Below are 25167 nucleotides of genomic sequence, written 5' to 3'. Positions count from 1 at the left end.
GTCCAAGCTCAGGATGATGGCAAGTTTGGTTCCTTTTCAAGACTGTGATGGAAAACCTGATTCATTCTTCTCTTCTTGCTTCTGGTGGGTTGCTGGCAATCATTGTCGTCCTTTGGCTTCTAGATGCATCAGCTACCTCTGTTTTCATGTTCACACGGGTTCTCTCTGTGTGCATTTCTGTGTCCAAATTCCCCCTTTTTATAAGGGCACTAGTCATATTGCAATGGACACCCACTCCACTGCAATATGACCTCATCTTAACTTATTATATCTGCAACGACCCTCCAGATAAGGCCACATTCTGAAGTGCTTAAGGGTTAGAACTTTAACATGTGAATTTGGGGATGGGGCACAATTCAACACGTAACAGATGTGTTCCGCTGAAGTTACAGGAAAACCTTGCTCCATCTCAGTATAAAACCTCGTGCCCTGACCAGTTGGCTCAGCGGTAGAGCGTCGGCCTGGCGTGCAGAAGTCCCGGGTTCGATTCCCGGCCAGGGCACACAGGAGAAGCGCCCATCTGCTTCTCCACCCCTCCCCCTCTCCTTCCTCTCTGTCTCTCTCTTCCCCTCCCGCAGCAGAGGCTCCATTGGAGTAAAAGATGGCCCGGGCGCGGGGATGGCTCCTTGGCCTCTGCCCCAGGCGCTAGAGTGGCTCTGGTCTCAACAGAGCGACGTCCTGGAGGGGCAGAGCATCGCCCCCTGATGGGCAGATTATCACCCCCTGGTGGGCGTGCCGGGTGGATCCCGGTCGGGTGCATGCGGGAGTCTGTCTGACTGTCTCTCCCCGTTTCCAGCTTCAGAAAAATACGAAAACAAACAAACAAACAAACAAACAAAACCCTCGTGACTCCCATCTACCTACAGAATAAAGCTCAAAGCCTGATGACTTGTGAGGATCTTTAAAATCTGGGCTGCATGGCCAAACTATCTCCCCTCCAGTCCCTTACTCCTCCCCACTCCTCTACCCTGCAGCCACTGCAGACGCTGCAGTCAACTCTGGATGATTCATGTTGAACCTCATATTCCTTGCCTTTTCCACCGGCTCTACTTCCAACCCTACCCAGCCGCATTCGGCTCCCCTGCGCAGGCTTTCTTGCTCTCCCTCCCCTCTCGTGTCTGTCCTTAAAGGTCCGATACAGCAGAGTATCGAGGTACATATCCCGCATCTTCCCCTCCAAGCATGCACATCTGTGGTTCTTTCTGCACCCCCGGGCCTTGCACGGTTCCTTGCTCTGGGAGCCCCCCATCTAAGAGTGTTTCGGGTTCAACGACACCCAAAGTAAGGTGCCCCAGAGCCGGGCTTCTAGGCCCTCGGGCTCTTTATAGTTCGCAAGACTCTTACGCCCCCTGGAGGGCAGGACTCTACCACACAGGAACAGAGACCAGACACAGTAACTGAGACTCGTCTTTATTGAACTTTTTTCTGGGGGCTGACACCAAGAGGGCAGAGGGAAGAGAGCAGGACCAGGACATAGACTGAGCAACGGCTCAGACCCCGGGCCGCTCCCCAGGAGCAACAGAAGTGGCGGCCACAGTGGGACAACGACGCCCGGGACAGAGGCGCGGCACTGGGTCTGCGCCTGCGCGGCGGCCCATGGTCAGGATACCGGCCGCGTGGTTGCCATTGGCCTGTAGGAGGCGCTGCAGCCGGCCCTGCAGCCCTGGGGGGCCGGGCCGTCGCTTGCCTAGCGTGAGGATTCCAGCTGCGTGATTGCCCGCACCATGCAGCAGCTCGTAGAGGCGGCAGGAGCACGTCTTCTGGCGGCAGCAGTCGGGCAGGGGCTGCGCTGCCGCCCCGGGCGACAGCAACGCGGGCGGCAGCAGTAACAGCAACAGCAGCAGCGTCACAGCGACCCAGGAGACCTAGGGAGGTGGAGACAGGGCGCTGTGAGTCTTTCACCCGCATCTGCAACCAGCCTTTACACCGAGACCCTGCCCAGATGGTTGGGCGCCCCCTCCTGGCCTTCGTCCCTCCCTCGCTGTCCCTTCGTTTTCCTGCCTCTTGGCAATGCTGTGTGAAGGGTTGGAGAAGGGTTCATCTGCCTTCTTTACCTTCTCATCCTTCAAGTCCTAGCACAGCATCTTCTGCAGGAAACCTTTTAGGCCCCCTGGGCAGAATGAATCCCTGACTCTTCTGGGTATCCTTAATTCGTTGCACCCCCATTAGAGTGCTTACCACTCCACCTGAAAACACACAGGTGTGTCTGAGTCTGTCTGCACCAGAAGTTTATACACTCAGGGTAACAGGTCCTACTTAGTCTTTGCTCCCCTTATCCATAGCGGCCAATCCTTCCAAAACATGGTCTGGTAGGATCCAAGTTGCCTTGTTTGCCTGCTCCTTTGCTGGGGACCCTGAATTGGGCTTTGGCCCAGTTTCCTACACTCGCAGGGGCCACAGCCTCCTCACTTGTGAACGGGATATTAAATAATTCCTACTCTGCAGGGCTGCTGGGAAGATGAAATGAGATGACAGGTGCAAATACAGCACCTGAGAAATAGTAAGTGCTCAATAAACACGAGCTCTTAGGTGAACAGGGCACAACTGAACATTAACAAAGGCAGGTTCTCGGCCAAGGGTCCTCTGCCTGCCTCAGAGCCTACGTAGGAGAAGACCAAGAGAGGAGACACCTTCAGCCTTTCTTCCAGTCCCTGAGCAAGCACTCTCACTGCCCCCTGGTATGATGAGATCCCTCCATCCCTGGGTCTTTACCTTTGTGGAGGGAGGGTTCATGGTTGTCTGGAGCTCAGAGTGGAGTAGCAGGGAAAGGTGTCGTCTCCACTGGTCCAAATAGCAAATAGCTAGGAACTTTGAGGCCGTCGATTGTGACCTGCTACCAGGAGCCTGGGGTTTATAGGGCTCTGAGGTGGCGGGGGAGAGACAGGCAACTTGCGTCCACTCTGGGGCCAGACAAAGGCAAGTCTAAGATTAGCTTCACACAGAGGGGCCGTTTCCAGGCTGGGCCCAAAGAATGGCCGCCAAGGCACTCAGAGGCTGGAACTGGATCACTGAGCCCCTTTGTCTGTCTGCCTGCTCCTTGGAGATAGGGCGGTCTCTGGGCACTAATGAGGCCACCTTGCACCCAGGAATCTGGGAGCACAAAGGGGGCCTTGGCTGGGGAGCTGGCCTGGGACAATGTAGGGAGGGGCAGCTGCTAATTAGGGTCAGGAGAGGAGGTAGTCATGAAACCCATTCTTCACAGGGTGCGTGTGGGGGGAGGGCACGCGGGGAGCAGGCCTGTCTCCCCCTGCTCCTTGCCTGTGCCCCTGGGGACTGTGAGGCCCCAGGGCTTTCTCCTAAACTGAAAAATGCTTCTGAGCTGGGCTCCCCCCACCCCCAGCTCTCTTCCCGCTGCCCCTTCCACTAGCCTCCAAAATGGAAAGCCTTGGAAACTGAACCTGGGCAGTGGGAAAAAGCACATACTGTTATCCTTTGACTTCCCCAGCTTCCTTCCTGGAGGGGGGGGATGGGATTCCATCCCACCATCAGCAGTGAGTGAGCCGCCATGTTGGAGTCTCTCCTATTCAGGACACTGTCTATTGAGCACCTGCTCTATGTCAGGCCCTGCCCGGGGCTCTGGAGCAACAGTATACATAGGACATGCCCAGTTTTCAAGGAACTCTGAAGTCCAGGTGGGGGTGTGACCTAGCATATAATGGTAGCTCAGTGGGAGAAAGGGCCCTGAAAAGGCTTTTAATGAAAAGGGGATTTCTACCAGGTAAGGTTGGGGGACAAGGCATTCTGCTGAAGGGACAGCTTGAGCAGAGACCCAGAGGCGACAGTGCTTAATTCATGTGGGATAGTAGGGTGTGGTCCTTATGCTCATGGCTTCCCTAAGAGGAGAGAGTTGGCTGGGCAGGCAAGCAAGGCCCGGGATTGGTCAAAGGGTCTTCGTGGCTAAGCTGGTTAGTCTTGATCCTGTGGACACTGGGGAGCCATGGAGGATTTCAGTAGGAAAGAATCATGGGCTGATGTAGGGGCTGGGTAGATGGGCGCAGGGAGCTGGATGTAGGGATGGAATCCAGAAATAATTCAGGGGCAGAGTCGGAGACTTAGACACAGGTGCTGCATTACTTCGGAGGATCAAGTGTCACAACGTCATGAAACCTCAGTGTCCCCACTGGTAAGATGGGCTGTTAACCCACATGGTCTCTGCAGTCACTTCCGGCTGTGATGCTTTATAATTGGCAGTATAATCACTTCCCATGGAGGTGATCTGTGGGTGCCAGGCCAGGAAAGAGACCTGGGCTGAGCCAGGGCCAGGGGAGTTTAGAGTACCCCCTTCACGGTTAGATTAAGCTTGGGATGGGGAAGGTAGGAGGAGGGGGCTCTGTGTCTTCTGGGTTGACCTAGGCCATGGCAGAGGTCCGCAAGGACTCCTGAGTGCACACACACGTGGGGCCTACCCCAGTGGAGGGGGGGGGGAGAGCCCTGGTGGTCAGAGCCGAAGGGAAGGGGCAGGCCGTGGCAGCAGCAGAGCAGAAGGGACCACAACAGTTTCCCCAAAAGTAGACCCGAGTCAAGAATCTGGGTGCAAGAGATTTATTTGAGAGGTGATCCTAGAAAACACATAAGGGAGTGGAGATGGGAGGGATGGGAGGAAAGCCTTAAGAACGGTGTTAATGAGAGCTTTTCCACTGTGGACAGCTGATGCAGAATACGCTTCAGGTGTCGTACTGAAGGATAATGAAGCTGAGGTCGGTATTCACAACTCCTATTCCTTGTCGACTGAGGGCTGCTCCTGGGAACACTGGCAGCCTGCCTGGCACGTTGAGCTGAGAGGCACAGGAGCCATCAGCATGTATGGGAACTCTCTAGAAGTGTCCTCCAGGGTGGGCCAAGGGGACTCCAGGCAGGTCACTGGTGGCATCTGCTACACCCCTGAAGTCACGTCCTCAGAACTGACCAACTAGGTTGGACCTCCCCAAGGCCCAGCAGCTCTGATAAGCAACTAACAGGTGACACAGAATCAAAGACCCTGGCCAAGGGCTCCCCATCCAGAGAGGCCCCAGAGAAATGAGCGAGGCAGCTTCAGGGGGCGGAGAGGGCAGTGGGCAGGCCTTAGCTCAGGACAACACTCTCCTCTGCAGGAGCTGGGCCAGGGGCCTGCACCTCAGAACCCGGGGCATCTCAGGAGGGAAGGGGGATGAGGGATAGGCAGCGAGGGCTGCCCGGAGTTCTCTGAAGGCCCCTGGCCCCACCAGGTGGACTCTGGCAGGGCCCACGCTGCCCCGGAACCGCAGGGACTTGTAGCAGGGAGAGGCTTCCTGAAGGCAGTGGTCAAGCTGAGAACAGAACGGCCTGCGTGAGGCTGGATGAGGTGCACACGACTGTGCCCACTGTACGTGTGGGTAGGAGTTTCGTGTGTACACACGCGTGTCTGTGGGACTCATCCTTCCCTTCCCAGGGCCTCGGGAAGGTTCTCCTCCCTGCCCCCACCTCCTCAGCACTCTGCTGTGCCCACTGCATCTGGGGGCGTGCAGAGTGAAGGGGACATGCAGTCAGATCCTGTGTCTGTCTCACATACCTTGTCTCGATTTTCCTCCGACAGGTTCCTCAGCCCCCTCAGTGCCACAAACACCTCATAGTGAGGAGCAGAGCCCCCAGAGCAATCTGCAGACAAACCCCCCCACACACACACTCCTGTGAATAGGGCAGCTTCCAAAGCCAGTGCCCACTGCCCCACCCCGTTCTTCTCTACTCTGAGGTTCATGGGAAACTGGGGGTTTGTTGGTTTGGAGGGGGGTAAGGGGAGAGGAACCAAGAGCCTAGTCCTAAATATGAGACTGGTCAGGAAAGGAAATGGGGAGAGACTGCTGTAGGAGGGATGGGAGTTAGACATGGGGAAGGACTTTTGTTAGGAGCAGCAAAGGAGGCTGGGTCTTACCTCCTTCCTAGAGGTCTCCCAGCAGGATGGGTATGGGCTGTGAGATAGCCAACCAAGTATAAGGGGCAGGAGCCGATGGAGAAGCTTACCCAGAACGCTGCTCTCCACACAGCTGTGGTCCAACAGCTTAGCCCCTGGCCACTGCCCTACTGCCCGGCCCAGGGCCTCAGAGAATATGTCCTCGCCAATGTCTTCTCCTCTCACACTCAGGGTCTGGCCCAGCCTGGAGAGAAGAGAGGGGGAGGCAGAGGAACCCAGGGCACAGGGACAGCCCCTCAGCTCCCCAGGAGTCACCTACCTACTGATGAACCTCACGACTGGGCACTGATTGTAGGCTCCAACCACCCGTACCACATCACCCATGCGGCACCTGACGGGGTGGGAGTGGGGGTGAGGTCAGGCCCAAGGACTCATTAGCTCCTGCCTGCCCCTGACCTTCAACCGGGTCCTGGAAGGCCTGAGGTGGCTGGGGGGTGGGCAGGTGGTCACCTGGTAAGGCTGGTGTGGTCAGTCAGCACCAGCTCGTACTCCTCGCCATTCTGGGCTTCAGCCAACAGAACAGTGGTGGCAGCCTCTTCCCGGCCTTCTTCCTTGGCTGGGAGCAGCTCAATCAAGGGAGCACAAGGGAGCAGAAGGTACAGCCCACTGGGCTGCTCTGGCCACAGGTTCAGGCCCACCACCCCTGCGGGGAGCAAGCGGCCTCTTCATCTGGTGGCGCCATTGCTTTCCGCTAGGCCCTCACCCTGGACCCTGGGGCCTCAATCCTCTGAGCATCTGATCCTACTGCTGCCCTTCCATCCCCTCTGTGGCCTCCCCAGGCTCCGCACACTGCCTCTGGGGCCCTAACTGGGAAGAGGCAGTGGTCTGGATATGGCAGATGCTGGTGCTGTGCGCATTGGTGCAACCCCTGTGAGCCTCAGTTTCTTCATCTCTAACATGGAGCTGAGGTGTCGGGGAGGATGCACAGGGTGTTGGGGAGGATTAAATCAGATGATAATGTAGGCCTCACTATATGCCAGCTAGCTGTGTGCCTTCTGCCCCTGGCCCCAGCTCACCCCCCTGAGTCCTACTGACCTCCAGAGGCAGCATAAGCAGGCGAGAAGAAGGCCAGCCCTTGGCACCACAAGGCCCCCAGGGCAGCCATAGCCTCCGCCTGGCCTCCTGAGTCCAGAGTCACCACCACCTGCAGCTTTGGCCAGAGCCGCAGGGCCAGTCCTCGGGGGCCCTGCTCTAGGGCTTCCCGCAGCTCAGCTGCCCGTCTAGGGAGAGGTGCCCCTGGGCTCCCAGCAGCTATTGCTTCAACCAGCTCTTCTCCATCAGCCTCCAGGCCTGAGAAGATGTCCAGGAGTTCAACTGCTGTCCTGGCTTCCAGTGCCCGCAGCCCTGGGGACCTCAGTGCCTCCAGGAGCAGGGTCGCAGGGTCCTTGGCTCCAGGAGGGCTAGGTTGGCTGAGGGCTTGCCAAGGCCAGGGGAGGGAGTAGGGCCAGGGGGATGTAGGAGTCAAACAGGCTGCGTTTCCTGGGGCCAGCACTTCTGGGTAGGCCTTGTCTAGGGCTGCCAGACCCAGAAAGGTAGCCTGGGGGGAGATGAGAGAGGTGGTTGGCCCCAGCCTGAGTCAGACCCTGAGCCCCCCATTTGGGGATTCGTTGCCCACACTGATGGAGGGTTGTGGCTACAAGTAGAGGTCTATGGTGGGGCTCCAGCCTCCTTAGTTTACCTGCAGAGAGGCCTCCCCAAGGTGCGGTTTTGAGGAAGGGGGCAGGAATTGCTCCCCACTTTCTTCTCCCTGGGCCTGGCTGGCCTTGGTCAGAGGGAGATGATTCTGGAAGGTGCTCATATCTGTGGCCCCCAAAAACATCATAAATTCCTCATGAAGCCACAGGGTTTCCCAAGAGTTTCAAGCAAGATTGGTGAGACTCTTGAGGAAGGGACACAGAAGAGTCTGGGGAAGGGGCTGTCAGGGTCCAGGATGGGAAAATTCACTGTGGACAACCCTCAGCCTGGGAGAGAGTCTCTGGGTCCGGCCTCTCTTGTGACGGCAGCAGAGAGGGGAAGGAAGTCTTCAGGTTCTGGAATCTGATTGTCCTGTGGGGTTTCTTTCTCTTTGGACCACCTCCCTTGATGCTGGAAAACCCACCTGTGCTCCCCCTGAGGGGAGGGCGGGGATCCTGGGCCCGCTTCAGACACCACCGCAGGGTCTGCTGCTGGCTGCGGCCCGCATGCAGCGTGCTCTGCTCCAGTCTCCACTGCTGCCAGGCGGCCACCCAGCACAGGGCCCCCCATGCCACACGGTACCGGAGGCTAGCAAGCCAGGACAGCCTGGGACGCCGGGACTGCTGCTCCTGCTGCAGCTGGAATATGCGCAGTGGTGGCAGCGGCAGCAGCAGCAGCAGCAGCAGGAGCAGCAGGAGCAGAAGAGGCAGCAGCATCTCTAGGCAGCTCCTGGGAGGAGGAAGGGACTGGAGCAGTGATGGGATTCAAATAATTGAACTGCTTCTCTGCCCTAATGACCATTGTAAGTATAAAGAAAGATACACCAAAAGATAGTTTACTATTTCATGCATTTAAAACAAATAAGAATAAAAGAGGTACACAAAACTAGACTATAAGAGTTTTAAAATATTAATGAAAAAATATTAAATAACATCTGACAAAAAATAAAATAAAACTGTTACTTAAGATATTTCCAGCCCTGGCTGGCTGGCTCAGTGGAAGAGCATCAGCCTGGTGTGTGGAAGTCCTGGGGTCAATTCCCGGCCAGGGCACACAGGAGAAGCGACCATCTGCTTCTCTACCCCTCCCCCTCTCCATCCTCTCCGTCTCTCTTCCCTTCCCACAGCCAAGGCTCCATTGGAGCATAGTGGGACTGGGCATGGAGGACGGCTCCATGGCCTCTGCCTCAGGGACTAGAATGGCTCCAGTTGCAATGGAGCGACAGCCCAGATGGGCCGAGCATCGCCCCCTAGTGGACATGCCGGGTGGATCCCGGTGGGGCACATGCGGGAGTCTGTCTCTCTGCCTCCCCACTTCTCACTTCAGAAATACACACACACAAAAAAAAGATATTTCCAATGACAGCTTGTCACTCCTTTGTTGTTTGGAACCTTTTCTCTCGACGTTATGCATTTACTGAAGTACCAAACGTGAGGAAATTAAAATGTATGTAGTATTTCATTAATGGTATAATGAGTTTTGTGAAATGAATAAATAAGAATAGTTTTGTCAAATTTTTTTTTATATCTATGGATGGAATGAACATTACTACAGATGCTTAGAATACGCTGTTGCGCATATGAATGTTAAAAAAGAGTAAGGAATGTAAATTTATGATTTCCACATTGGAGAGAACCCTGATTACAAATGCCATTTTAACAATCGGTTTGCCAAACTCAACAAAAAATTAGGTATCGGTTCTGCCGAACCAGTGTGAACAGGCTGAATCCCACCACTGGATCAGAGTGCTGGCATTGGGGCCTCAGGGAACAACTGGTTTCTTACCCCCCCCCCCCATTCTATAGGAAAACTAAGTTCAAAGGAAGTTTGGGAAGAAGACAAGGATCCCTGTCAGGCAGGTGAGGCAGAGGAGAGAGCATCAGGCTGTAGAGTCACACTGACCTGAGTTTGGATCCTGGCTCTGCCACGTGCTATCTGTATAGTCCCAGGTAATTCGGGTGGCTGCCCTGAGCTCTGTCCCCCTATCTGTTGAATGGGAATATAATACCCCCTCAGAAGGTGCCGAAAGGGCTTGGCACCGTGCCTGGCACACAGCGGCTGCTTAATGAATGACAGGTCTTGACCACTCCCAAGTGGCTCTGCTTTGTCCCAGGATCCGCCCTGTTCCAGCTTTGTGTCCCTCCCGAGCCCTGGGCAGTGGTTCATGTCCCACACGCACCTGTCACAGCCCACCTGTACCTACTCCCAAGCACCCAGAGCCCCCTCAGCACTCTGGTCTCAGTATACAGCCGGCCAGCAAGATGAAGTCATTGCTTTCAAGGGTTGGGCCTCACAACAGGGAAATCCGGCCACTGGGCCTGAGGGAGGAGCTGGGATGGGGGGGGGGTGCTCTTAAAGGAGCAGGTTGCCTGATGGGGACAAGCTGGGTGCTGGCCCAAGCTGGCAGACTTGGGAAGCTAGGGCTAGAATAGCGTGGTCCTCAAACTTGTGCAAGTGGAGGAAGAGAAAGCTGACTGTGGACAAGAGTGCCAGGAAGCAGTTTCAACTGGGGTGGGGCGCACCCCATCCTGCAGCAGATTCAAGCTTGAGAACTGTTCAAAACCAACATTTTCCTCCCGACCCAGAAATTCTCTCCGCAAAGGTAGTAGGAAAGAAAACACTTTTACTATTGTATAAACATTAAGTCAGGATGTGATGTGCATCCCAGGCAATCTAAGATATTGTCAAATACAGAAAAGAGTCTCACTCCTGTTTATAGCCAAGGAGATAGGACCCATCACACGTGTTCTCAGGATAAATAACAACTAGTCCTCAAGTCAGAGAACTCCACGGCACCACTTGTCGCATGTAGTTCACCCTAAGTTTACCTGGTAATTGGGGTCACCATCTGTGTTAGCTTACTGGTTTTGTCCCAGGGAAAATCAAACTTCTTTGTGACACAAGGTAGTAGTTTTGCAAGTTGGAGCAAGGCATCCACTGAAGTTAGGCTCTTACTCTACTGTTGGGAAGTTTGAGAAGCTGTGCTCTAGAATGAGGTTCTTCTGCTGCCATGGTTAAGCCCTCTCTCCCTCTCGCTGTGCTCTCGACCCAGGCTCTCAGAAACGAACACCCTCCCTTTGACTCCCCCACCTGTCTCGCAGCCTCTCTCCTTCCCACAGCCCAGTTCCTTCGCACAGGGCTGCTCTCAGTCTGCACCAAGTAGGTTTTATGTTGTGTCTTCATTTTCATTCATCTCGAAGTCTTTTCTAATTTACCTTCGATTTCTTTTTTGATCCATTTGTTATTTAGGAGTGTATTATTTTATTACCATATATTTAGAAATTTCCAGGGGTGGGGATGATGGCACACTTGTGTGTGATGTACCCATTTCAAAAACTGAATGCTTTTCCCTTTTTTAAAAAAAAGATTTTGATTTTCTTAGAGAAGAGAGAGAGAAAGGTGGGGGTGGGAGCAGGGAGCATCAACTCATAGTAGTTGCTTGTTTCATGTGCCCTGACTGGGCAAACCCAGGGTTTCGAACCGGCAACCTAAGCATTCCAGGCCCATGCTTCATCCACTGCACCACCACAGGTCAGGCTTTTTTTTTTTTTAATTAAAAAAATGTATTGATTTTAGTGAGAGGGAGGGATAGAGAGAGACAAGAACATCAATCTGTTCCTGTGTGTGCCCCAACCGGGGACCAAACCAGCAACCTCCGTGCTTCAGGACGATGCTTAACGCAGCCGAGCTTTTCGGCCAGGGTGCCTTTCCCTTTCTTAACTCCTATTTGTTCCTTAAGGGCCAGCTCAAGCCTAACCAGGCGGTGGCGCAGTGGATAGAGCATCGGACTAGGATGTGGAGGACCCCGGTTTGAAACCTCGAGGTCGCCAGCTTGAGCTGCGGGCTCATCTAGTTTGAGCAAAGCTCACCAGCTTGGACCCAAGGTCCTTGGCTCGAGCAAGGGGTTACTCGGTCTGCTGCAGCCCCACGGTCAAGGCACATATGAGAAAGTAATCAGTGAACAATTAAGGTGTCGCAACGGAAAACTGATTGATGCTTCTCATCTCTCTCCATTCCTGTCAGTCTGTCCCTATCTATCCCTCTCTCTGACTCTGTCACTGTTAAAAAAAAAAAAAAAAGGCCCTGGCCAGTTTGCTCAGTGGTAGAGCGTCGGCCTGGCGTGCGGAAGTCCCGGGTTTGATTCCCGGCCAGGTCACACAGGAGAGGCACCCATCTGTTTCTCCACCCCTCCCCCTCTCCTTCCTCTCTGTCTCTTTCTTCCCCTCCCGCAGCCGAGGCTCCATTGGAGCAAAAGATGGCCCGGGCGCTGGGGATGGCTCCTTGGCCTCTGCCCCAGGCGCTAGGGTGGCTCTGGTCTCAACGGAGAGACGCCCCGGATGGGCAGAGCATCGCCCCCTGGTGGGCATGCCGGGTGGATCCTGGTCGGGCGCATGCGGGAGTCTGTCTGACTGCCTCCCTGTTTCCAGCTTCAGGAAAAAAAAAAAAAAATAGCCAGCTTAAGCTGTTCAGTGCCCTTCCTCTGTGTTCTTTTGTATTCGACAATGGTTTTGGGGTACCTTTACTAATAGCAGCATGAACCACTATTTTATCACAACTGGTGGTTACCTGCCTTTCCCCGACTCTAAACCTCTTGAAGGCAGGAACAATTTCTCATCCCATACACACACACAGTACCTGGCTCAGCAATCTACCTGTGCTGAATTTTAAAGGTGAGCTTTCTAACAGGAAGAGTGGGGAGTCGGGAAACTAGGAGACAAAGACTATCATTCTAATTGTCAAAGAACCCTATGAGCAGGAAGGGAGAAAATACCCCCCATCTGCATCAAAGCTGGCAACTTGCTCTCAGAGGAGCCAATTCCCAGCTAGTTCCTCCTCTCAGTCACACTGATGATTTCAAACTTTTCCCTGTCAAACCACCCTCCCCCGCCACCTGACGGAAAAAATTAAAACACAACTCCGTTCTGTCCTTTCAGAGGAAGCCTTTATTATAACATAAAATACACTATTTTGTGATTGTTCCAAGTAAAATTGTACACAATACTTTCTTGGTGTCTATATACTAATCTTCCTCAACACTAAAATATGTATCTGAAATAATTTCACAAAGTTTTAAAAAGAAAAGTTATAAAAGTATACTCTCATTTTAAGTTATCTTCACTTTGTCTTCCCCCGCCCCTTACAAAACCCTCATACAGCACACGTGGAGTTGGAACGCTTTGATGACTTGTGTGTGTGTCTGGGAGCGAGTGAGAGGTGGGGGCGGCCAAGGCTTCCCATCACCTCTTCTGGTTTGCAGGAACAGAGAGAAGAGAGCAAGTATAATGCAGATAGCGAGTGCACTTTTCAGTCAAAAACCTCTCCCATCAATAGGCACAGCCTCAGGAAAACTGAGGACAGTTCAGCAACTCTACAGCATGGGGACCCACACTCAGCACCCACCCTCCCACCTACCCCAACTCCACCCTCAGCATGCCCTGGATCCGCTACCAGTCTGAAAGTATGTCTGCCCTCCGCCCCCATGCTGGGACAATGAGGACATCCCTCAGGGGCAGGCGAGGGCTGAGGCTGGGTTTGAGCGCAGTCAGCCTTCCTTTCGCACCGTTCCCCAGCACCCCCATCCCTGCGGGTGCAATTCTAATCTAATCCTGAGGGGTACATAGGGGCTTAGCAGCATCCTACACTAATGCTGGTATCCATGGAAGGTCAGTCTACTCCTCAGAGGCAGACAGATTCTACTGCCTGGCATAGAAAAATAAATCAGTGTATGAAACCAAGCCAGGGCAAACAGCAGCTTTTAAAAAGTCATCTTCCAATAAATAATTTACTACAGAGGAATATTTTCCTTTATCATCAAAACGCTAAGTTCAGAAGTTATTTTTGTAAAAAAAATATATTTACTCACATGTATAAAAATAAGGTTTTAGGGCCATTCTCTCCTGGGTGTCCTCATGTCCCTTTTTTTTTGGAGAGGGGGACTAGGGTGGCCTTGTAGGCCTAACCCGGAAAGTGTACCTGCTCCCCTCTCTTCCCCGCTGCCTGCCAGGGCCCGTTCCTTCCTTCCGGTATAAAGCTGTGGAAGAAACTATGGACAAGATTATGCCAAGGCTTTTTCTGTTGTTTTTGCAGCTCACCAAACTTCCAGCGAACTCGCCAACTGCATTTCCCCAAACTACCAATGCCTAACACCCAGCACCCTGCACAAGGCGGGCGACACCACCTGCTGAACACGCTGGCCCTGGGTTCAGATCCCGTCCCGGCCACCCCCTCCCCGAGACATTGTGTGTGAACAGTGTAGGGAAACAAGGTGACCTAGGTATGAATGGCACAGGGCCTGGCACAGGAAGAAAGAATTCTGATGTCAAATTAGGGTGGGAAGGGAAAAAGAAGAAATCCCAATTTAGAAACAAAAATACCATCCAACATTAGCAGAAAGCTGTTGTCAATAAGCCTTCCAGCACGGAGGAAGGGTGGGCAGACTTGACGGCAGCTTCCCTGGGCCACAAAACAACCTTCTCAGCACCCGCAAGTCAGGGCTGGGCATCCCACTCTGGCCGCTAAACCAAGGCCATCAACACTGTAAGCTTCGGTTACGGGACCCTCTCTCCTTCCCTCCAGTTCATCAAACACGTCTGCACATGTGAACACAGAGCAGCTGAGCGAGAAGCAGGGGGACAGAGAGGGGGGAGGAAGGCCAGAGAGAACAGTAAGATGGGATACGTGTCATTTAAAAAGCCACTACCCGTCTGAAGACATGAGACTCACTCCCCTTGCCCCAACAACCCTCCTGTGTTGCCCCCTTTCCCATCCCTACCCGGGCAAACGGGGTAAGGGGACAGGGAGGGAGGACTGGCTTTCTGTCAAAGGCAGTTTCTACATTTCAGAAGAAAAGCAGAGACGGTCATGGTTATATAACAATTGCTTGGCAGACACAGTGACAAAGACTCACCAGAGAGGAGGTACTTTCTCCTCCCTCGGTCCTCTTACTTGAACGGCCATAGGTCACTGTCAAGACACACGGCCAAGTTCCAGGGCTGAAGGAACTACACTGCCTGTTTGTACAAGGTTAAAACAACCACAGCCTGTGTTTGTAGCCCCAGTGCTGCAGCTACACTCTGGACAGCAAGGAGGAGAAACACCACAACATACAAACTCACACACTCACACACACACACACACACACACACACACACTCCCTTCACTGGTGCCACCGTGCACAGAAACACTAAAGTCACAACTAGAATTAACACTTCACATTATGAGTATTGTTTCTGATGAGAAGCGATTCATGGAATTAAAACATCCACAAGAGTAACTCCTCTGGTGAGGACAAAGAAGCGGAAGGTGGAGAGGCGAGGTCACGACTGTGCGTGCGGGATCCACTGAGTGTCCATAGGTCGGCCTAAGAGTTCCTCCACGCGGCGCGCCACGTCCATTGTGTCGTCCAGGTCAAAGTCCCCATCGGTGTCGAGGACCGGGTCAGGGCTTGGGAGGAAACGAGGAGAGAGGAAGGGGAAGGGGATGGTGTCAGAGCACCCCAAACCCCACAGCCCGCCAGGTGAGCCGCCCAAAGACTGCCTGCACCCTCAGCCTACGCTTCATGGGAAAAGAATCTCTTCTGATCTGAACACTTGGAAACAGAGTCCTTCACCAGCTGGACAGAGAGATTCAGACTAAAATATCTACCCCCGCAATAACGACTGTGCTGTACACCCGAACCTAATATAAAGTAACATTGAATGTAAACTGTAATAGAAAAAAATATATAAAATAAAATCCCCCCCTCCCCTCGCCACTGCCCCTAACACTGGCTGTCCAGACACATCTAAACCCCATCTGGTCCTTATACTGAAGAAAAATATCTCCATTTTGGGAGATGATATTTGGCCAACCCCACTCTGAACTACCAACATCTTGCAGTCAAATCTCTCCCTCCCACCAGAGCCCGGCCTCGGCTGGGTGGTCTCAGACCTGGAGGAACTCTGGATTCCTTGGCCCACCAGCCCTCCAGGGGTCCAGCCCGAGGCCAAGCGCCCAGTTCCCCCGTGGAGCTCTGTAAGAAGACAACCTACTTCTGTGGGTACATGTTATAATGAGCCTGGGGGCACACGGCTGGGGAGGGGGCTTGGTCCATGTAGGTGGCACTGCCCGCAGCAGAGTCTGCAGATGTCACGAACCTGTAGGAGGAAGCAAAGCAGAGCCTCAGCGGCCTCGGGGCGGCAGCTGACTTGGGGAGGGGCTCAGGGGCACCCTGATGTCTTTCTCAGGGGCAGAAGGACCAGGTGCCCACTGGGCCTGGGGCTCTGGCTGCAGGACTGGTCTGATGGTGACCACGCCCAGTTTCCTCCCCAGGGGCGGAGCCAGGTTTTAGGGGGAACACTGGGCCTTGAACAGGAGGGGGTGGCAGTGAGGGATGAGGACAGCCAGGGGGGGACAGAGACAGCAGGAGACCAGAGCTGGACCCCGGACACTTACTCAGGGACCACTTGCTTGATCTGCGGCTTCACGTATCCGTCCACTGCTTTAGCTGCCGAGGGGGAACGGTGATGAGAACCAAAGTTCTCAAATGGAATAAAAATGAAATCTCCCTTATGAATCATCTCTTTTCTTAGGATAGGACACAACCACCTAATTTTATCTTAGGAAATGATACAGCACTTAACATTTCAATCTGTTAGGACGACGTGGCGTAGACAAACCTCAATAACTAAAACTGAAAGGGGGGAGAAGTCCCAAGTTGGCTTGGATATGTTCATAAATTCTTCAAACCACAGCAAATACATACTTCAATACAAATCAAAATCAAGCATTAATTACATACTAACTGTGAAAAGAAAAAGTGTCTTTAAAAAGTTTAAAGTCACAGATGTGGCAGAGGGACAGGACTTGCTCTGTGTCCTAGGAAACAAAATTAGGACCAGCAGGAGGAGGTCAGAAGAGGACAAAGTCCTAGTCCTATGAGGAAGAATATTCTCATAATTAGAAGTGCCCGAAAAGAAATGGGCTCTCTTGGAAAGAACTGGTTTCCTTATCAATGAAGGTTTCTAAGTGACAGATATACGAACAATTGGCAGGGATTGCACAAAAAAATCTAAGCATTAAAGAGGAATTAATTTGATCTGACAATTCCGGAAGTATCCGCTCTTTTAGGAAAGTGAATGTAACTCAGATACTTGCAAGCTCTTTCATGCCCCTGGGGCTTCTGCATTTGGGGATAATCCGATCGTTCCTCATTCCAGTGAGTACAGTCTATGGCTTGTGGCTGGTTAAAAAGAATGCTGGTGTGTGCTTCTCTTCTGCTCACCACAGAATCCCACTGGGATGTGGCAGGCGAGGGGGTCAACCTGGAAGCGGTCTGGCTAGCCGTGGTTACAACTTTTTAAAAGGCTGATTATGGAAATCCCGCTAATAGGTGGTAGGAATGGGATAGTCTGAAGTCGGCAAATGAAGCCTTGCTTCCTGGAGATGCATGGGAATAAGTATAATCTGGACTATGCAACACAATGAAGATTAAACTATGGTCAACGGGATGGAGGAGCCCAAGAGAGTAAAATGCTTCATGGTTCACAAATTGCTTGGTATCCTAACCTGCTTCTTCTAGGCCTCAAATGTCAGGGGCTACGTTTTCTTAATATCTCATGCTTGTTTGTGCTTTATAGTCTACAGAGAATTTTATAAATTGGCAGAAGAGATAAAAACCTATGAAATGCTGTAAAACATATGATTTTAAAAATCTAGATTAACTGTGCTAACAAAAAACAGCAATGATAGATTTAATTCAATTACCATCTACACCTAGTAATATTTTGGCTTTTTCCCCCCCACAAGGATATATAACCATCACATTAGGGTGGGAAGGCATGAGAGACAGTATAGGGAAAAGGCTGACAGAGATTGCTCTATATAGCCCAATTACAAGTCTTTGTAAAATAAAACTTCAGCAAAATAAAACTTACATATTAAAAGAACAATGACACACTGAGAAAAATATTTGCTATATATAACAAAGGGTTTATTTACTATAGAAAATCATTTACACATCATTAAGAGAAAAAGGAATGCAAAAAAAAAAAAAAAAGATAACCAGGGAACATGAACACATTTCATGGAAAAACAGACAAATGGCCAATAAAGCAGAGGTTAAGAAAATATAGGCTCTGGTGCTAGAGTCTCTGAGCTCAAATTCTAGCTTGGCCTCTTCTTAGCTGTGTGACCTTTGGCAAATTATTTACTTCTCTGTGCCTCAGTTCCTCTTATGTAAAAGGGGGACAGTGATAGTACCTACTTCACAGACCTGTTTTGCGGATTAAATGAGATACTACATAAAAATGTGCTCAAAAAAGGGCCTGGCAAACAGGAAGCATTCAACCAATGTTAGCTGCTATTAGTATTCTATTTATTGTTATCATTACCATTATATGAAAATGTCTTTTGACCTTACCTAGAATCAAAGAAATGAAAATAAGAACTGAGATATCATGTTTATGCCGATCACACTGCCAAACATGAAAGTGATGGACAGAATCTATGATTGGCAGGAAGACAGAGAAGCAGAGACTCCAACAGACATCTGTGGGGGTGAAAACAGATTCCACTTTCTGGAGGGCAATTCTGCCGTGATGCGTCTAAATGCTTAAATAGTATGATATATACCCTTCGGTCCAAATTCTACTTTAGGAATTTATCCTAAGGAAATAGTTGAACAAGATGCATGTACCAGGTTATCTCAATATTGATCATAACAAATTACTGAATAACTTAAATTGTTAGTGCCTTAAATAACCAACATGGACGATGTCATGTGGAATCACCATACAATGGAATTCTACGCAATCATTACAATGACGTTGTAAGATTATATTTACTGAGCTGTAACTCTGCCCATATTTTTAAGTTAAGAAGTATCAGATCCCAGCAGCTGATGGATGGAATGATCTGACATGATCTGGCCCCTTCTCTTGCTCTCCCCTCACCCTCTACCACTCACCCCTGCTCACCCAGCTCTGGCCTGCCCGGCCCTGTCGGGGGCTTTCAAACATGGCAACCTCGTTTCTATCTCAGGGTTTCTTCACTTGTTCTCTAGGCCTAGACTGTTCTCTCTTTAGATCTTTAGGTAGAACTTCCTCACTTCATTCAGGTCTATTCTGATGTCACTCTCTCAGGGAAACCTTCCCTGGCCACTGTAGGAACCCTGGGATGGAAAGGCGGTTGGCGTGTTTGAAAACGCCGCGGAGGGCCGGGGAGGCCAGCTGGATGGGCAGGGGGAAATGGAGGGGAGGGGGCAGAGCAGCAGTGAGACGCTGCCCCCCGTTCTCCTCCCTGGCACTTCCCTGTCCCTTTAACTTTGCTTATTTGCCTTCACAGCATCCATCACTACATAAACATATTTATTTACTTGTTTATTGTCTTCCTTCTGACATTAGACTTTAACCTCTACACCGGAAGTACTTCATAAGCATCTGGTGACTGACTGAATGAAGACTACATAGCTACATAGATTGGAAAAATATTTATCAAATTATTTACTGTGATTTCTAGATGAGAGATGTTGCGTGATAGCAATGTTCTTTTCCATAATTTTCTAGAAATTTTATAATAAAGACCTAATATTTTTGTCCTTAGGAAACAAAACCATCTACCTTAGTATTGAAAAACAAAATTTTACCATCCTAATTTTGTTTGCTTAAAGCAATTTGTTCCCTTCAGTTTGATAGTTGGGGTTAGTGGCAGATGTGTTTTGTGTATGACTGAAGACTGAAGCCCAGGATTTACATCTGCCCTGGATAATGCTCAAACAGCAGTAACTGTGTGCTGTGAAGACTGTCATGCAAGACAGACAGACGGACACACACACACGGACACACACACACACAACTAAAACATAACCAAAACACAACAAAACCAAATCAGAATGCGAACATTGTTACCAGTGGCAGGCTCGCATGGAACTGGCGTGTAATATTTGGAATACACTTCATCTTTCGGCCGATCGGGGAACACGTAGATAAGGTAGTTCAGGTCTCCCAGGCGGTCAGCCAGGGAGCGGATGGAGAAGTCTCTGGTAGTAAAAGGCATCAGATTCCAAAACATTCTTTCCTCTAGATCAAAAAACAGAACAATCATATTCTAAACATGATTTCTGAACAGGAAATCTTAATACCCAAACATACTACAAGTAGCTGTTTTTTGTTTGTTTGTTTTTGTTTCTTTTTTTTTTAAGTACATGTTAGACAGCTGGCAATGCATATACCACTGTCCTAAAAATCCAATGATCTCTTGCCTGACCAGGCGGTGGCGCAGTGGATAGAGCATCAGACTGGGATGCGGAGGACCCAGGTTTGAGACCCTGAGGTCACCAGCTTGAGCGTGGGCTCATTTGGTTTCAGCAAAGCTCACCAGCTTGGACCCAAGGTTGCTGGCTTGAGCAAAGGGTTACTTGGTCTACAGAAGGCCCACGGTCAAGGCACATATGAGAAAGCAATCAATGAACAACTAAGGTGTCGCAACGAAAAACTGATGATTGATGCTTTTCATCTCTCTCCGTTCCTGTATGTCTGTCCCTGTCTATCCCTCTCTCTGTCTCTATAAAAAAATTAAAAAAAAGATCCAATGATCTCCCTCAGGTCACTTCGAGTTCAAATGGTATTCTATTCCTTTCTAGAAGAAATTTCTTATTGACTCCCTGATTCCCAGTGCAAAAGTATGTAAGAGAGAGAATGCATATTCACAGCCACAAGTGTGAGCACTATGAAATGCTATTAAAATCTTTGTAAGTCACAGGAAACAAACTCTAAAACTACTCTTATTGTGAGGGTCAGAGAAAAGAACTAACATTCTTAGATGAAAATGATCAATGACAATATTTTTATGTTAGGATAAAGGAATCATTAAAATAGCAGATTACTTCTATGCTAATGGCTCCAATCTATCCAAGGAATTCTTCACTGAAATAAGCTCAAAATTGAGTAATAAGCCCTGGCCGGTTGGCTAAGCGGTAGAGCGTCGGCCTGGCGTGCGGGGGACCCGGGTTAGATTCCCGGCCAGGGCACATAGGAGAAGCACCCATTTGCTTCTCCACCCTGCCCCCCTCCTTTCTCTCTGTCTCTCTCTTCCCCTCCCGCAGCCAAGGCTCCATTGGAGCAAAGATGGCCCGGGCGCTGGGGATGGCTCCTTGGCCTCTGCCCCAGGTGCTAGAGTGGCTCTGGTCAAGGCAGAGCGACGCCCCGGAGGGGCAGAGCATCACCCCCAGGTGGGCAGAGCATTGCCCCTGGTGGGCGTGCCGGGTGGATCCCGGTTGGGCGCATGCGGGAGTCTGTCTGACTGTCTCTCCCCGTTTCCAGCTTCAGAAAGAAAAAAAAAAAAAAAGTTGAGTAATAAGAAGGTGAACCTTTCAAAAGGGAAGCAGCTGAGATTTGGACAGACACTGGATTACAGGTAGCTACGTCAGGGTTGCACAGCTCAAAACTGGATGGGTGTTTCCCACAGTAATACATATTTCACCCAGGCTCCCTCATTATCTGCGGCTCTGTCACGGATGTACATGTGTGCTTCCCATAATCAGTACTGGCCTCAACAAATAATAAGCACTCAATAAATTGTATTAACTTTGCAACAAAAGCTCTATTCTTAAAAAGAAAGGGGCACTCACGAGAATCAAACTTCCAAGCAATGGTGATACCGCCAATTTCAGAGTCGCTGAATCTCAGCAGGAAGGTCCCATCAGGCTTGTTAATGAGCAGGTCGTGGGCCTGTTGCTTATTCACAAACCCCAAAATAGCCCTGGATCACAAAGGTCAAAGGAGCAGAGTGTGATTTTTTTTTTTTTAACACCAGAAAGTTGATCTTCTTACACTTACTGACTTAAGAAGTGATGGTTCTCACCCATCATTCCAATGAGGCTTGAGATGTTTTTTTAACACTTCCATCACACCATCGAACCACTGCCAGAAAGTATAATTTCGCCCTGGTAAATTCTCCTGGTTGGAGATACAACAATGAATACAAGAAGGCAAAAGTAACACTAGCAGTATTATTACCTTGGATCTATTTTCACTGGAAATATCAAAAGGAAAACAAACATCTACACTATCAGAATCATACAAATATAAAGACCTTCCTGAGTTTTCCCAAATAAATGGTCCTGCAAACAAAAAACAAAATAGAGAGAAGAAGAGGAAGTGGGGGAAAACAGCACAGAGCAGTTACCAACACCCAGACCCCTGCCTCGAACACTCCAGCCTGGGCGGGCTGGTCCCTTGCTGTTCTGATGTGGGGTGCATGACCAGCACCAGCAGCATCGCCCAAGGGCTTCTGAGAAATGCAAACTCTCAGGCCTCATCTCAGGCCCATGGAGTCAGAGCCTGCATCCTAAGATGCCCAGAGGGTCTGTGAATTTGAACTGGATTAGACCACACTGGGAGGCCACAGAGATTGCTCCATCACACAACAGTTACTCCAGTAAAATGCAGTTTTCTGATTCTAGTGGAATTCCTGCCTCCCCTAAAAAAACTCCTTTGACTGCCAGCAAACATGTTGGCCAACTGGTTAACACACAACCAGTTAAAGGAATTAAGAGTTAGACTTAAAGACTATGAGATCTCTGAATTAGGGCATTTAAAGCACTGTAAGGGGGGGAATGGTATAAAAAGAGAAAGAAAAGTTAAATTTAAAATAAAGATGTGAGTGACAGGTGACATATCAATTAGCAGGTCCTAGAGGAAAAAGTTTCCTTCCTTGGCATTCCCGCTGGCGGGCCGAGGAGTCCGTGGGAGCCTGCCTTTGCATCACACACCAGGGAACATCAGGGCATGACCTTCTGATCACCCCCCAGGCTTTACTTCTCATGAGATATGCTTTGCTCTGTTTCCTTTGCAAAATGCACTAGCTGCATGCAAAGCCCAATGTACTTAAACATTTAAAGATATAATATTCCACATGAGAAGTACGTGGCTGTCTATCTATTCAGAAGCTCCCGATTACTCTGGGTGCATTTTATAAGAGACAGGGAGCACGAGGGCCAGGCCAGGGAGACTCCTGAAGGCATCTGGTTTGGAAGGACTGATCTCAGAGCAGCCTGCGGTGGGTCCCTCACCCTGTTGAACTGGGACCAGGACACGGACATGCTGCTGTAGTCCTCGAGGTGGCTGCTGCTGCTGTTGAACAGTTTCTGCGCCAGGAACAGGAGGTTCTCCTTGGTCAGGCCCCGGTTGCTCTGCACCTCGGCCTTGAACTTCATGTTGAGCGCTTCACACAGCTGCGGCCACAGCACTTTGTCGGGCACGGCAAACGGCACCCTGCCCTGCGAGGGAGAGAGGCCGGAACCTTATGAGAAAACAGCTGCATGATTTCTTCCCTCAATCTGCAAAAGAAAATCCTTGATGGCTGGATGTCGTTACAGACGTTTGTCTCACCGAGCCTGAGGATAAATTCATGCTCTCTACAGTGTCCTGTAAATCAGCTGCTGAACGTATATATGGTCCAATCCTACCTGCTCCTGGCCATGAAAACAAAACATGATCGAGGTCTGGCTCTTATACTGTAAACTCAATGGAAACAGAAATCTAAAGCACTGGTTCTCTAGGTAGAGAGAGAATGTGTGTGTGTGTACACACATACATGCTCATACACAGGTAGGCACAATTGTAACCCCTGCCTGTGACACCTTCTGCCAAGAAAGAACTCTGGTTCAAAGTGAAACAACGTAAGGAAGAATAATAACTGTGAGTTAGACATCTTTATTAAAAACAGGTTAGAATATGAATTTTTAATAAACTGCTTTCCATACCATTCAGCCATAGTACTTCATTTTAATTATCATAAAACATGTTTTTGAACAGGCAATTCTTTCACATGATATCAAATTTTAAAAAGCATCAGAAGGTTATACAGTGCAGGCACGTTTCCTATTCCTGTCCCCTAGCAACCCAGTTCCTCTCCCCAAACGCAGGTCATCTTGCTTCTTGTTCATACCTTCAAAGGTATTCTACACAGGCCAACAAATATATATCATTTTTACCTTTAAAAAATATAAATGGGGCCCTGGCCGGTTGGCTCAGTGGTAGAGCGTCGGCCTGGCATGCAGGAGTCCTGGGTTCGATTCCCGGCCAGGGCACACAGGAGAAGCGCCCATCTGCTTCTCCACCCCTCCCCCTCTCCTTCCTCTCTGTCTCTCTCTTCGCCTCCCACAGCCAAGGCTCCATTGGAGCAAAGTTGGCCCGGGTGCTGAGGATGGCTCCATGGCCTCTGCCTCAGGTGCTAGAATGGCCCTGGATGCAACAGAGCAACTCCCCAGATGGGCAGAGCATCGCCCCCTGGTGGGCATGCCGGGTGGATCCCAGTCGGGCACATGCCGGAGTCTGTCTGACTGCCTCCCTGTTTCCAACTTCAGAAAAATACAAAAAAATATATATATATATAAATAAATAATACATATATTTAAAATATATATATATATATAAATAAAAAGGCCCTGGCTGGTTGGCTCAGCAGTAGGGCATTTGCTCGGCATCCAGATGTCCTGGGTTCAATTTCTGGTCAGGGCACATAGGACAAGCGACCATCTGCTTCTTTACCCTTCCCCCCTTCTTTCTCTCTCTCTTCCCTTCCTGCAGCCATGGCTCGAACGGTTCAAGCAAGTTGGCCCCGGGCACTGAGGATGGCTCCATAGCCTTGCCTCGGGCTCTGAAATAGCTTGATTGCCAAACAATGAAGCAGCTGCCCAGATGGGCGGAGCATTGCCCAGTGAGGGGCTTGCCGGGTAGATCCCTGGCAGGGCTCATGCGGGACTCTGTCTCTCCATCTCCCCACCCCACACTTAATTAAAAAAATAAAAAATATAAATGGAAGCATAAAATCTACGTTCTGCATCTCCCTTTTTTCACTTAATACTATAGCTAGGAGACCTCACATCAGAATATAAAGAAACTCATTTCTTTTGTTGCTGCTAATGCTTCTACAGTAGGGGGGAACAATTATATATTTAACCAGACCCCATAGATAGATATTTATTTATCAACCTTCAATCTTTAGCTAAGCAATGCTGCAATGTGCTTATTTCATGACATATACACACATGTATCTATAAATTCCCTCAAGCATGTATTTATTTTAAAATAGCATAAAATGTACACTAGTTACGAACATTCTGAAAATGTTTATTAATTTGGACAGGATCCTTTCACAATGACACGGTGCAGGAGTTGCCAAAGTGGCCGGGGAAGTGAGGTCGGTGGGTGGGCAGGGAAGGAAATGAGAGATGGGGTAACCCTATCAGGCTTCTCAGGATATGATGCAGGCAGGTAGTCTTTAACAGGAGCCCCAAACTCAGGGTCTGGAGCACAAAAATAGAATTTCTGATAAAAATATCACCTCTGCAGCAAAAATATTGTTCTCCAAAGAAAACTATTAAGAATAGAAGACTGGGCCCTGGCCGGTTGGCTCAGCGGTGGAGCGTTGGCCTGGCGTGCGGGGGACCCGGGTTCGATTCCTGGCCAGGGCACATAGGAGAAGCGCCCATTTGCTTCTCTACCCCCCCCCCCCTACTTCCTCTCTGTCTCTCTCTTCCCCTCCCACAGCCAAGGCTCCATTGTAGCGGAGATGGCCCGGGCGCT

General features: G+C 50.3%; 3 protein-coding genes across 11 annotated transcripts in view; all 3 read right to left on the bottom strand.

Moving 5' to 3' along the window:
- Window positions 1–1490: 1490 nt before the first annotated feature.
- HCRT (hypocretin neuropeptide precursor) lies at window positions 1491–2915 on the bottom strand. Its single transcript, XM_066366328.1, has 2 exons — window positions 2713–2915; window positions 1491–1865 (listed from the first exon to the last, which is right to left on the bottom strand). The coding sequence occupies exons 1-2, from the start codon at window positions 2731–2733 to the stop codon at window positions 1491–1493; spliced, it is 396 nt and encodes a 131-aa protein (XP_066222425.1). The 5' UTR covers window positions 2734–2915.
- A 1618-nt stretch (window positions 2916–4533) lies between these two features.
- On the bottom strand, window positions 4534–9876 carry GHDC (GH3 domain containing). Of its 2 annotated transcripts, XM_066364147.1 has the most exons (10): window positions 9780–9876; window positions 9503–9586; window positions 8025–8346; window positions 7605–7726; window positions 6962–7463; window positions 6377–6569; window positions 6186–6257; window positions 5977–6110; window positions 5528–5613; window positions 4534–5285 (listed from the first exon to the last, which is right to left on the bottom strand). In XM_066364147.1, the coding sequence occupies exons 3-10, from the start codon at window positions 8314–8316 to the stop codon at window positions 5067–5069; spliced, it is 1620 nt and encodes a 539-aa protein (XP_066220244.1). In that variant the 5' UTR covers window positions 8317–8346; window positions 9503–9586; window positions 9780–9876; the 3' UTR covers window positions 4534–5066. The 2 variants fall into 2 exon arrangements, with proteins under 2 accessions (XP_066220244.1, XP_066220245.1); XM_066364148.1 differs by lacking the exon at window positions 8025–8346.
- Window positions 9877–12520: 2644 nt separating this feature from the next.
- The window catches only part of LOC136392119 (signal transducer and activator of transcription 5B), a 69970-nt gene continuing 57323 nt past the window's right edge, over window positions 12521–25167 (bottom strand). For 7 of the 8 annotated variants that reach the window (XM_066364141.1, XM_066364140.1, XM_066364144.1 and 4 more), the window contains 7 exons: window positions 22650–22856; window positions 21440–21534; window positions 21207–21337; window positions 19486–19656; window positions 16034–16085; window positions 15631–15735; window positions 12521–15043 (listed from right to left, as the gene is read on the bottom strand). In XM_066364141.1, the coding sequence (XP_066220238.1) occupies window positions 14917–15043; window positions 15631–15735; window positions 16034–16085; window positions 19486–19656; window positions 21207–21337; window positions 21440–21534; window positions 22650–22856 (888 nt within the window). In that variant the 3' untranslated portion in view covers window positions 12521–14916. Of the gene's footprint in view, window positions 15044–15630; window positions 15736–16033; window positions 16086–17705; window positions 18129–19477; window positions 19657–21206; window positions 21338–21439; window positions 21535–22649; window positions 22857–25167 lie in introns of those variants that run through there. The other variant, XM_066364145.1, reaches the window with a different exon arrangement.

This window comes from Saccopteryx leptura, chromosome 2 (assembly GCF_036850995.1).
Source record: "Saccopteryx leptura isolate mSacLep1 chromosome 2, mSacLep1_pri_phased_curated, whole genome shotgun sequence".
NCBI lineage: Eukaryota > Metazoa > Chordata > Mammalia > Chiroptera > Emballonuridae > Saccopteryx > Saccopteryx leptura.
This window is presented reverse-complemented; position numbering and strand designations above follow the sequence as displayed.